Source organism: Anarhichas minor, unplaced genomic scaffold, assembly GCF_050575085.1.
Source record: "Anarhichas minor isolate MPS153535 unplaced genomic scaffold, ASM5057508v1 ptg000071l, whole genome shotgun sequence".
NCBI classification, from domain to species: domain Eukaryota; kingdom Metazoa; phylum Chordata; class Actinopteri; order Perciformes; family Anarhichadidae; genus Anarhichas; species Anarhichas minor.
This window is the reverse complement of record NW_027466517.1, coordinates 6576050-6589626: the sequence shown is the minus strand read 5'-3', so window position 1 is coordinate 6589626 and position 13577 is coordinate 6576050. Positions and strand designations below refer to the sequence as shown.

Here is a 13577-nt window from a genome sequence, read left to right as displayed (position 1 = left end):
CCGTCCCTTCACACCCCCCTCCAAAGCCACTCCCCCAAAATGATCTTTATGAACATAAACAATGAACATGACTATTGTTGGTTCTCACAGCTGTTAAGATAGCAGCTTGTGGTAGACAGGCAGGTAGACAGGCAGGTAGACAGGTAGGTAGGCAGATAAGTAGACAGGTAGGTAGGCAGGTAGGTAGGTAGGTAGGTAGGCAGGTAGGTAGACAGGTAGGTAGGCAGGCAGACAGGTAGGTAGGCAGGTAGGTAGACAGGTAGGTAGGCAGGCAGGTAGGTAGGCAGGTAGACAGGTAGGTAGGCAGGTAGGTAGGCAGGTAGACAGGTAGGTAGGTAGGCAGGTAGGTAGACAGGTAGGTAGGCAGGTAGGCAGATAAGTAGACAGGCAGGTAGGCAGGTAGGTAGACAGGTAGGTAGATAGGTAGGTAGGTAGGCAGGTAGGTAGGCAGGTAGGTAGGCAGGTAGACAGGCAGGTAGACAGGTAGGTAGATAGGTAGGTAGATAGGTAGGTAGGCAGGTAGGTAGGCAGGTAGGTAGGCAGGCAGGCAGGTAGACAGCCCGTCCAATCCTGACATGCGGACCAAATAAAATGATTGGACGGGTCTTTTACAGTCCTGACAGCCACATACTGGATTTTTATCTTCTTATTATTTTCTCACAGCATTTGATTCATTGATTGCTATCAGGATGTCATAAGATTTTTAGCAAAAATATCAAAAACGTTTTCAAAGAAGATTACCAACCCTGCCTTTAAATATGACGACTAAGCTCTGTCCTTTCCTTTCAACCATCCACTGAAAAAGCTCTGGAAAAAGCTCAGAGCTGCATTTGTCAGTCAAGGACAAGAATGAACGTTCATGCTCAATTATGAAAAACTCGATGTTGGGCAGTATTTGATTGATCAATGCTTCAGAGGGTTGAAATATCAAGTGCTGCGTAATAAGCGTCAATATTTTCTTCTGCTGACAGAAGAGATCTTGACGGGGTATTTTACAAAATCCCACACACATTTACGCGTCAAGGAGGGAACCAACACAGCTATGCAGTGATGTTGCAAAAGGAAGAATTCAAAGTACAGTGAGTGGAGGGAGCAGACGAGGATTTTAATGAGTTGTGTTTTTCCAGAAGCCGCTGATGTAATCCCAGTCTGTCTGAAACAGGGAGATGTTCCCAGTACAACAGTGCCATCAAGGCATCAGCGGGAGGAACAGCAGCCTGCTCCAGTCTATCTGTACAAAAGGGCTACCCAACTTAGTTTGGATTTTATATTAGGAGCCATAAGGCAATACAGTGTCCAATCATATCACTCAACTAAAACTACACATATTTAATAAGGCAGCTTGGGGGCTTGACTCAGGGTGCTTTAGTTCGGCTAAAACAAAGTCTGTTTGCCCGGTTAGTCAGTTCGTTTGGACTGAAAGCTATCAGAAGAACCCTGGTACGGACCAAACAACCCAACTGAGACCGCCTAAAAGGGTCTGAGTCCGCTTTCAAGTGGACTCTGCTTTCACAACACAAACGAACAGCACCAAACGGGCCAACCACAGGATTTTATGATAGCACACGTGATTTTAACATGATTCCAAAAGATAAAAAATGAACTAATAAATCCATCTGCTGATCATGAAGTCTCTCCAGGAAGTGATCTTATTGATCTGTAGAAGGCCATGTATAGAAATCAACACACAGGACAGGTGTTTCTCCTGATCAATAGGTCAAAAGCTGTTAAAACTGCCGTGTTTGTATCTGACTCTGTGTACTTCATTAAGTACATGTAGTTCATTAACGCCATTAGAAAGTGTGCGATAGCGCGATACACCGAACGCAAAGTTCATGCACTCCCAGACATTCGCATCTGGGAGTCATGTCTAATAAAACTTATGATTATAATCATATATTCATATATTATTTCTTCAGGAGCTTTGCGATACGGATGTAAATTTCATTTCACCATGTGGATCCTAATGATGAAGGATACAATCATATCACGAGTTACATGTCAGTCTGTGGAACTTCACGTTTTCTCCTCTTGGTTCATTTGTAAAAAGTCAGTGAAGGACTGGAAGGACCACAGACCATAACAAGCTAAAGCTGATCTTATTCACCTTTGAACCCGGTTTTTGTGGGGCCTTCATTGTGTTGTTGGCCTAATAGCCTGACAACTTCCTACAATCTTAAGAACTCCAGCCATGGCATATGATTGGTATTTTAATCTCTATCATTCGTGAAACAAAGCTTTTTGGAAGGCCGATGTAATCTCGGTATTTATCTCAAAACAGAAGCACGCATAACTGAAATGACTCGGACAAAAACATCTAAATCGGTACTCACTTCCCTACTTTGCACCGCCTTTTATTTCCCCCCAAAAGATGTCTAGAGTAGCAGTTGACAAATGCCTCACCCACTGAAAAACCAAGAGCAGAAGAGAATGTTAGCAAAACTGTCTCCAACTCTGGCTGATTCCACCCCTTTGTCATCGTGCCGTCGGTGCAGTGGAGCAGCATCAGTCCCCGGCTCAAACTACCGAGGAGCGCCGAGCGCCGCTTCGGGCATGCATTTGTGTTGACTGCCATCCAGTTCCAAAATGCCTCGTCCCATAACACCACGAGCAACACGATTAGCCCAAAGGCATTTAGGGAGTTATTGAGAACTGCTTTGCCATTCATGCGTGATCCGCCCCTGCTCTTCTTTCTCCCTCCTCTCTGGCCTTAGAGAGCAATGTTTGTTCACAAATTATCCACAGATGGAGGGTGACCGTATAAATACCACTGTGAAATGTTAATTTGTGAATTAATCACATGCAGAGCTACGCTAAGTATGGAAGTATTTCATCTTCATACAGCTGTATTTGATTCACAGTAAGCCACTGCCAACACCCGAATTTCTGTCTCAGTGATTTTCAGCCATGCAAGCGGCTGCGAGACAGAAATGTTGATTGCAAAGCAAACTGTATGATGGATACTCATGGTCCTCTTTGCACAACATACTAAGATACAAGTGGGAACAATAAGGAGGCAGATCAGATCAGGGGAATTCACAATGACATTGTTAGCTTGCTAATGTTTAGTATAGTGACGTTTGGCATGTTCACCAGTGGAGCATGGGTTTCTCTTCACATACAATATTCCCCAAATTGACCTTTGGCAAAGCAACTCATAATACCGACCAGTTGTCAAATACATAATAACAAATCTTCGGTATTTCAGACTGACAATACTCAGTTAAGCAAAGTAATGAGCGCAGTTGTCAACATGTTACGGTGATATCTCAATATCTTAAAAGAGGCTGATTAGCTCAGTGTGTTTACATCATTCCTTGCAGACTGAGTGTTTCTCAAACACATCCAAAATGACAGTTGTACACAAACCTTAGACAAAATACAGTTGGGACTCAACTAGCTTTGATTTGTGACTAAAAAAGGTCTGTATTCGTCTAATGCTGGACCTGAGACCAGCCTCTGATCACAGTATTCTTACTGATTAAGTTTTGTGGAAAAGTTTTGTATGGAGTGCCACATGGCTCAATTTTGGGTCCACTGCTTTCAGTCTCAGTTATCACCTGACCTGGAATTTTATTATTGCAGGCACAAGGCCACTTAGTCTTTGGTGTTGTCAATTATTTTCAGGGCACAAAGGCTAAATGCCATGGCAGCAAAGCAATCACATAAAACAATGATAAAACAGAGGGGGTAGAAGGAAAATGTGCCGGTTTGGGTGTATCCCCTCAACCGGCAAAGGAGTCACTCGCTCTATGGCTTCATCACAAATAGACTAGGTGTTTATTTTTGGGAAGCTTTTGGTGGAATCACCAGCATTGTCTAGATTGGTTGCGATCAGCTCTGGCGGTGGAATTCAGGGGTAACATTTGTCTGTCATCACAGCAACATAAAATACACGGATGTGTAAGTTGTTTTATCCAGGAAACCCACTGACCTCACTTAATCTTTTGGCCTTGTGAACCAGATGTGCATTAGCTGATGTTGATCCCCTTTGCGGAGACAAATGTGTAGAAAAACCATGCTCTTAAGTTGCAGAGCAAAAAGTAGCAGAAACCACTCGCTGCATGAAATGTTCGACCATAATCATCTATTTTCTCCTGACGCCTAAGTAAAGACTCTTTTCTTCAGTTTCTTCTACACAGACTGGATGCCAGTACAAATCTCAGCTCTACCTTGGATTTGTTATTCCACTGCACCATTTTATCATGAATAACTTTTGCTAATATTAGAAATGTAAATCACTATCAGCTGTTGACATTTCCCAGCTCTTACCTGCGTTTCCCACTCCATGCACCTGCAGCAGGATGTGTTTGTCTACTTGTCCAACTGGCCGCGAGCCGTCCAGAGAAGACCTGGAGCCCTGAGGACAGAGACACCGATGATGTCAACAGTGTGGCACCAGCACTCTGACAACAGAACTAACCTGGATCATTGACATGGATTACACGGACTGACCTTTGATAAACAGCTTTCAGTTAGTACCTTTCAGTGTAGCTTTACCTCTGTGCAGGGACTTGGCATCCTCATGTCACCCACAAATGTGATCATACATTCTAGCCAATCCTGCCCTACTCTTGGTTCTTCAATAATGAATTGTCGGAGATAAGAACATTAGGTAAACGTCCCAAGTCTCTGTACCCTTTAGAAATGACATAATAATATCTGTTTGACAAAAAAGTCTGGGAAATCCAATTATAAAGGCCTGCAAATATGGTGGGAGGATGCTGATAATGACATCTATAACTCTACATGTGGCTTCTTGTTGGGTTGAACTTAGCAAAGTTGCTCTGTAGTGTTTTCAGTTCCGGTTGTTGGGGGCTCATCCCAATAATCTCTAATGTACAGTCTATGGCTGTGATTCCTCCGATACCTTTCCACTGTGGATGTTTGGCTGTTGCTATAGCTACCCACAACACAAAGCTTTGTTGTCCAAGTCAAGTCTCAAGTCATTAAAGACAAGTCATAGTCAAGACTCAAGTCATTAAAGACAAGTCATAGTCAAGACTCAAGTCATTAAAGACAAGTCATAGTCAAGACTCAAGTCATTAAAGACAAGTCAGTCAAGTCTCAAGTCATTAAAGACAAGTCAGTCAAGTCTCAAGTCATTAAAGACAAGTCATAGTCAAGACTCAAGTCATTAAAGACAAGTCATAGTCAAGACTCAAGTCATTAAAGACAAGTCATAGTCAAGTCTCAAGTCATTAAAGACAAGTCATAGTCAAGACTCAAGTCATTAAAGACAAGTCATAGTCAAGTCTCAAGTCATTAAATACAAGTCAGTAAAGTCTCAAGTCATTAAAGACAAGTCAGTCAAGTCTCAAGTCATTAAAGACAAGTCATAGTCAAGACTCAAGTCATTAAAGACAAGTCATAGTCAAGTCTCAAGTCATTAAAGACAAGTCATAGTCAAGTCTCAAGTCATTAAAGACAAGTCATAGTCAAGACTCAAGTCATTAAAGACAAGTCATAGTCAAGACTCAAGTCATTAAAGACAAGTCATAGTCAAGTCTCAAGTCATTAAAGACAAGTCATAGTCAAGACTCAAGTCATTAAAGACAAGTCATAGTCAAGTCCCAAGTCATTAAAGACAAGTCAGTCAAGTCCCAAGTCATTAAAGACAAGTCATAGTCAAGACTCAAGTCATTAAAGACAAGTCATAGTCAAGTCTCAAGTCATTAAAGACAAGTCATAGTCAAGTCTCAAGTCATTAAAGACAAGTCATAGTCAAGTCTCAAGTCATTAAAGACAAGTCATAGTCAAGACTCAAGTCATTAAAGACAAGTCATAGTCAAGACTCAAGTCATTAAAGACAAGTCATAGTCAAGTCTCAAGTCATTAAAGACAAGTCATAGTCAAGTCTCAAGTCATTAAAGACAAGTCATAGTCAAGACTCAAGTCATTAAAGACAAGTCATAGTCAAGACTCAAGTCATTAAAGACAAGTCATAGTCAAGTCTCAAGTCATTAAAGACAAGTCATAGTCAAGTCTCAAGTCATTAAAGACAAGTCATAGTCAAGACTCAAGTCATTAAAGACAAGTCATATTCAAGTCTCAAGTCATTAAAGACAAGTCATAGTCAAGTCTCAAGTCATTAAAGACAAGTCATAGTCAAGACTCAAGTCATTAAAGACAAGTCATAGTCAAGTCTCAAGTCATTAAAGACAAGTCATAGTCAAGTCTCAAGTCATTAAAGACAAGTCATAGTCAAGACTCAAGTCATTAAAGACAAGTCATAGTCAAGTCTCAAGTCATTAAAGACAAGTCATAGTCAAGTCTCAAGTCATTAAAAACGAGTTAAAGTCAAATCACAATTCTTTAGAGACGAGTCAAAGTCAGGTTTCAACTTAGTTGTTGAATTTGAATGGATTATTTTTCCGGTTGTATTATTGTGCCATGATATCTGAGGTCGAGTCTCCTCAGCTTTTTGTGTTCAAGTCTCAAGTCAAATAGAGCCTTCAGGCAGTCAAGTCTCAAATAAGTCATGTCTCATAGCAGACGAGTCCAAGTTAAGTCACCAGTCCTCACTTTGCAAACTGACTGGATTCCAGGCAAGTGTGCAGCTCTAACAGGAACCAAAACCAGAGGACATGACTGTCTTTGTTGTTGTGTGTGGTGCATTTGTTGACTTACCATAAGGTCCTCAGAAAACAAGGGCTCTTGACTCCTAGCGAGCCCAATGGAGCGGGTCATGTGGAGGTTTCCATCCACGTCGGAGTATTTCCCTGTTAGCGATGTTTCACAGAGTCTGGAAAGATAAACACAAGCCACAGGTATCTGTTAAAGGATGTCTCTGTGACAATACGCTAGTATAAGGACATGTCCTTATGATACGTTTGGAACAATTCCATCCTCGGCCATATCTATCAAATGTCACCCACTGACTAAGCCATCCTCATACCTCTTATCTTCCTGTCCCTCCCTAGTGTTTTCTATCTTTTCTAACAGTGAGACATTTTCAAGTAACTCACTAATGTTTAAAAAAAAGTGTTGGAAAGTCGGAACGGCAAAAAAGCAACAGAACACTAAAGATGACGATATATTTAAAGACAAAGGCAGCATGACCCAAAAAAAACAATGTGTCATGCTTGCTCAAGTAAAATGGTCAAATTGTGACAAAGACCAGGTTGATATGGGCTTTCATTGCTGCCGTGTACGATGAATAACCCTGGACCTGTACTATACAGCAGGGTTTATTGTGATAGAACGGACTCACTACCAACTAACAGCTTGAATGTTTGACTACAAGGCCACAGAGGGACACACAGACAGTCTGAAGGGAACACAAACAGTATTTTCACACTGAGAACAATATCATGAGCAATATTACTGTTTTCAACATCCTGCAATATTACATTTCAATACCATGTGTTTTCAATATATTATGTGCAATGTAACTTTGTATCACTTTTCAAAATCATTAACAATATTACTCTCAATATCATGACCTTTCTATTTTAGTGTACATTAGGCACTGGTGTTAGTGTTACCTATTGTTATTAATCTTCTGTTGTGATTTATTTTTTCTATTTCACTTTCATTTTTTACTATATTTAGCTCACTCTCATCGCTTTCTATGTTGCACCGGTGTCTGTATTACTACTTTTACACTTAATAATTATTGTTACTCTATTGTTCATTTTTGTTGATATTTTTCCTCTATTGTTTCTTCTTATTCTTCTGTTGTAATATTTGATCAAACAAACAAGAATTTCCTTTGTGATTAATAAAGTTCTTATCTAATTGAATGAAAGTTGACAAAGTACCCTAAAGAAGAAGATGAATGGGAGCATTTGGAAGTGTGTGCTGGAACATTATACTAAATGTGATTTTGAAAAAGGTCCTTCTATTAGTTAATAATTGCAGCCCATGTCATTTCGTGATAAGCGTGATGTGTGCTGCAGCTTGATTGACTTCTGTTGTCAGCACACCAGCACTAAGGGTCCAGTATGAAGGAGAATAACCAGAAAACAACCACCAGCTTACTGAAGCTGTTTAACAGCCCCGTCATACATAACTTATCCATAATGAAAGTGGTCGACAATGCCACATGATCAATTGTGTTCCATCTTCACAGCTGCATGTTCTTAGTACACGTCCTGTCTTCACTCTCTCCTCTGATCACTCCCGTGATAAATCACTTTCATTCCGGTCTTGCAAAATGATTTGTGAACTGTGTGAGGATACAGAAGTGTTCCCTCCATCCTCACAGTTAACAATGTGATGTGGAAGCTCCACCATCTGGCCCGGGGGCATCCACCAATGACATTTACTCGCAGGGCCGTGTTTCTCTCCCATATTGCTGCTTTAAGAACATCTGTGGGGGGGGGGGGGGGGGTTTCTTCCCCTTCCAGTGTACTGATGAAAAATGTTCCCGCAAAAAACTCTGTTGCCGCGTTGCAACAGCAAATGTGAGCCAGAGTAAAGAAAGATTGAAATCCAGCGAGGAAGTGATAAAGCCGAGATTGAATAGTGATGAGAAAGTCTAACCTGAGGTAGTAGACTGATTTGGTTGTACGCTCCTGGTAGACAAACATGTTCTTCCTGTTGACCACACAGAAGGAGTTGAGCACGGAGCGCAGGGGCTGCATCGCTGCGACAGGGAGACAACAACACAGACGCACAGATTTAGCTAAATAAATCTATTCTCTTTGAGAGGAGGATCATCGCTATATTAAAACAAAACATTGAGGAGAGGTTTGTTAATGGGAGAACACGAGGTTTGTGGCTGAAAGCTGCTTGGAAATAACTTCTGGCACACTGTAAAAAAACCTTTGTAAGAAAAACACAATTACACGCTAATCGGCACAGTCCCCCTACCAGCTCCCCTGCAGAGGTACGAGTTAAGTGCCTTGCACAAAGGCATGGCGGTTGTCGTTACTGTCCAACTCAAAGGCCTCTTACTTCACTTTTCCTATACACTGTATTTTACAGGTTGTGTAGTTTTCTAATGAATTCCTCTAGAGCAGGGATTCCCAAAGTGTGTGGGGTGCGCGAGCTGCCAATAGGGGGTGCGCGAGAGGAAAAATGTAATGGTGGTCTAATGGTGCAGTCCTGTCTCCTAAAAATGACGTTCCCCCAAAACTAAAATGCATTCTCAATTACGTTTGACCATAAACGTATTTTCTCCCTGATTACGTTTGTGTTTGACGTATTACAAATACGTTTCTAATCAACATATCTTTGCCATGTATTGTGGCCGGGTGATGTGCCTCGTTGCTGGGGAGGTATGAGCCGAGAGTGGCGGGGTGTTATGGAGATATATTTTATTTATTTGTATCCATCTAACGCTAACCCTAACCCTAACCATAACTTCCACTAGGAAGCCCGTCCCCACCCAAACCTAACCCTTAAGAGAGTCACGGTAACTCCCGGATTTTACACGCGGGCCTTTGTGGAGGTATTGTAGCCGCGTAATGTTCCTCGTTGCTCGGCCTGGATGAGCGCGTTTCTGCCGGAGACAGGCAGCGTGTTGTGGTGGTATTCTGACCGCGTAATAGGGAGAAGGAGAGGCGGTGGTGGAGAGGGAAAAAAATGTTAAAGTGTTAAAATGTTGATTAGAAACGTATTTGTAATAAGTCAAACACAAACGTAATCAGGGAGAAAATACGTTTTTAGTCAAACGTAATTGAGAATGCATTTTAGTTTTGGGGGAACGTAATTTTTAGGAGACAGTGCAGTGAGGTTCTGGCTAACAGCTGTCTGAAGCCCTCTTATTTACGTCGTCACCTGAACACCAAGCATGCCAGTCAAAAGCCCCTTACATTTTTTATATCGAAATTGGAGGAGTTACAAAACAGCCCAAAACAACTGCAGTCTCATTCATGTGTTGGGTCTACAAAACACGCACTACGGGCTTCATATCTGGTCACAGAATAGCAGGAAAGGGGCTACCTCACACAATCACCGAAGACGTGTGCTCGCCAGCTGCCAAAGAGATAGTGGAATGTATGATGGAGAGAGAGAAGCAAACAAGTTGGACATGATCCCGGTGTCCAACAACACTGTGTCGCCGCATCGATGCTTTGTCCGAAGACATCCTGGCTACATTAGTCGGTCGCGTGAAGAAGAGTGAGTTCTACTCTCTGCAAGTAGACGAGTCTAGAGATGTGGCCAATCTGGCCAATCTTCTGGTCTTTTTTGTGTTTTTTTATCTTGTAAACAAACGCCACGCGCGAGCAAACTGTTCTCTCATTGGTCCGATTTTTATGCGGCTATAAATAGGCTCTGTTGCTTTTTTTTTTTTAAGGTGGGGGGGGGGGGGGGATTGGGGGTGCGTGAACCCGGTCGGGATGTAGAAGGGGGTGCGTGGCCTAAAAAGTTTGGGAACCGCTGCTCTAGAGGATAAGGATCGTGTGAGGGACTGTGTCATTGGCATTACTAAAACAGAGACAGTGTTGGAACGCTTCTAGTTACTAAATGACGATTCATTTCTGAACATGCATGAATGTCCATTTAACAGGCAAACAAGGAGAATAAAGTTTGGAGTAATAAATGAACATTTACTTGGGTTTAAATGAATCTCTGTCAGTCGTTTTGTTTTTATCTACAATTTACAGTTTCTGATTGGTAAAGTCAGCCCATGGATGTATGACAACTGGATATTGTGTCATCCAATTGTGCCCAGTGGCCACCTGTGGTATTGCAGCAAAAATAATACCCTTTTGGCCCAAAAAGCATTTTCCCCATAGACCACCATTGTAAAAGAGACGTCTGTAAAACTGTCGACAACAGGGTCAATTATGACTCTTTCTATTACGATTTTTCGATCCATGATGGTTCTATATGTGGTAAACTTTTCTCGAGCCGAGGAAAGCGATTTAAAGATCTGTGACGTCAACACAATGTCTAAGGGCCAAGTGTGAACCTGTGGGCGGGGCCAGCAGGAGAAACACTGCTGCGCATATTCAGTAGGCTGCATAACCAGGAAGTAAACCCAGACAACTATTCTTGGTTTGGTGAGCAGCTCTGATTGGACTGAACAGGCGATGTCTTGGTATCCAGTATACTGTTCTCTAAATGAAGGGGCCAGCACTATAAACCTCTCTGAATAAATGCTGCTCGGTTTTCACCTTGACTTGTTTTTCTCAAATATATTAACTTGATGGTTTATTTTCCATGAATATATAATGTGTGAATTGAAGAGAGAAGAGCAGATTCCTCTCAGGCTCCGCTCACTTCAACATTTCATGTTAAACTATTTGTTGAGTCATCTTCAGCCATTCTACAAAGTGAACACACTAACTGCAATACTAAGACCTCTGGTTTTCTAATACTTTAAACATATTTGCTGTGTCATTGCGGGAGTCAACCCATATACGGGAACATGTTCAGATCTGCCACTCACCCCTGGACACCCCCATGTTGGGTCCCATCTTGAGGCGGGGGTGAATGTGGATGATTGTGCTCCACACCACGTCGCAGGCAAAATGTCCAGGGATGAACTGCATGGTGGCTGCCAGGTAGTCTCTGGCCTGGTAGCTCTCCTCCGTGTTGTAGTCTGTGACATCAGGGTAAGATATTAAAAAATATATACAATAAAGGGTCTGTTCGCCCCAAATGACTTAAAGTATGGGTATGTTGTGACCCACCGTCGGAGGTGTTGAGCCGCTGCCTGTAGAGAGACTCGTTCTTCCAGATGTCTTCCTCGCTCTCAGCCACCAGCAGAGAGTTACACACATGGCTGTCGTGTAAATCCTGCAGCAGCATGCGCTACACAAACAAAACACACAATTGTGTATCATTTGTATTTAATCACATGCATATTGTGTTGCTTCTATCCTTATGCTCTTTCAATTAATGTCACAAAAATCTTCATTTCAGCCTGTGGTGCAGTGTGCAGAGTGCTGCAGCAGCTACCTGGTTGACTGTTCTGCAGATTTCACCGATCCTCCTGACCACCATCTGATGTAGGTGTAAGTATTCAGGCAGCTCCTCGTCCTTCTTCTCCAGCTCCTCAGCACTGGCCTCTTTGCCGGCTGTGAAGCACCTGCAACAGACATGTACGGGATTCAGAGAGCGGCCGGGATCGAGCGTGTGACAATCCGTCCACGGAACTGTGCCGAGTTTTAATGAAGCGACACTGTCCTTTGAGAGTGAATGACCTCACCATTTTACAAAATGTTCAAACAGAAATGGCTGATGAGGTCTCAGCGAGTATCATAGTAGATGAATGCAGGGTGAACATTTAGTTTTTTACATTTACTCAGGAAATGTGGCTCCGCCCACTCAGCAGCTTCTTGACGGGTGCCGAACGAGTGCCGCTCGCTTGCCACTGTTGTGGCACCTGACTGACGCCTGCCACTGACTAGCCACTGAGGTGCCAGTGCCACAAGGAGGATCTCAGTTTACGGACCCTCTCCTCCTAAACGATGTCCATGTGGATAACGCACCTCCTACGGTGAGCCCTCCTGGTCCGAGCCCTCTATGGGTCGCACCGGAAAGCCGAAAGCCACACAGTTTCCATTATTTAATCATAGTCTGAGGATTGTCTGACCTGGAATGGGAGTAGACCTTCACTCTGTCCTGGTGGATCTTAACAATGAGCCAGAAGTCGGGCATCAGAGGCGACTGACACTCCTGTTCATCCAGGGTGGGGCTCTCACACTCAGAGTCACTGCTGCCGCCATCATAACCTTCAAACACACAGAGGCAAAGTGACAAAAAGGCAACGTTCTGGTGTCATCATTTATCTTCATCAGTGAAGTCGTGCCGGGTCTGTAAGCCTTGGTGAGAGACACTCACACACAGAAGCACCAGTGTCAAACAGCTTGTTTTATCGATGTCTGTTAAGTCTTTCAAACTGTTTGTAATTGTATTGTAGTATCAAGCATTAAAATCAGTGGTGTTTCACAAGGTTCACAGTTGGATCTATTAAGAAGTCACTTTACCAGGAGCTGTTTCTGCCTCTTATTCAGAACATGTAATGATGTGGGTTGTCCACAAGATGGAGCTGTTTATCCAGGTGAAGTTTACTATATAATGGAACTGTGTTCAAGATGAGCTGGTGAGTTCAAGATGCAAAGTAGTTTTGAAATGTAGTCAAATGTATTGTTAAAAACAAACTACTTAGATATAAAGCTGGACCAACTGACATTTAAGCGAGAAGACAGACACTACGTTTGTAAAGCTGGACTACATGGCAGCCTTCTGGTTACATGCTCTTACACTGGGGAATGAATTCTAATTGTGGAGAATGTGGAAGGTTCAACTTTCATACTGTGGGTCTGTGTTTTGTAGTTTTTTGTAAATGCAAAACTAACAAGACGGTGAGAAATGACCACCTCATTCTTCGACACTGATGGTGACGGTCAGACATCCTCCGTCTTGGTTACTTACCCTGCATGTCTGAGTCCAGGCTGCCCTGGCTGGAGACCACACTCTGGACTCGACTCGGCCTGAGTTTGCCACAGCCTGAGGAAAGAGTAGAGAGTCACGAAACACAGCACGGAGATGAGCTCTGTTATATCACACAGCCTCAGAGGACGGCTGTAGATGGAGAGGACACTGGAGACAAAAGACAACCCTGTCTCCTATTGTTTTTGAGAACGGTAACATGATGGAGCTGGACGATATCACCT

General features: G+C 42.7%; 1 protein-coding gene across 15 annotated transcripts in view; it reads right to left on the bottom strand.

Annotated features, from left to right (window-relative positions):
• The window catches only part of szt2 (SZT2 subunit of KICSTOR complex), a 117935-nt gene that overhangs the window by 57198 nt on the left and 47160 nt on the right, over positions 1–13577 (bottom strand). For all 15 annotated transcript variants that reach the window (XR_012947763.1, XR_012947762.1, XM_076079171.1 and 12 more), the window contains 8 exons: positions 13336–13410; positions 12494–12632; positions 11857–11986; positions 11589–11709; positions 11345–11497; positions 8488–8590; positions 6631–6745; positions 4273–4360 (listed from right to left, as the gene is read on the bottom strand). Coding sequence is in view for 13 of the 15 variants with exons in the window: in XM_076079171.1 (XP_075935286.1) it covers positions 4273–4360; positions 6631–6745; positions 8488–8590; positions 11345–11497; positions 11589–11709; positions 11857–11986; positions 12494–12632; positions 13336–13410 (924 nt within the window). In the remaining 2 variants the exon portion in view is untranslated. The remainder of the gene's footprint in view (positions 1–4272; positions 4361–6630; positions 6746–8487; positions 8591–11344; positions 11498–11588; positions 11710–11856; positions 11987–12493; positions 12633–13335; positions 13411–13577) is intronic.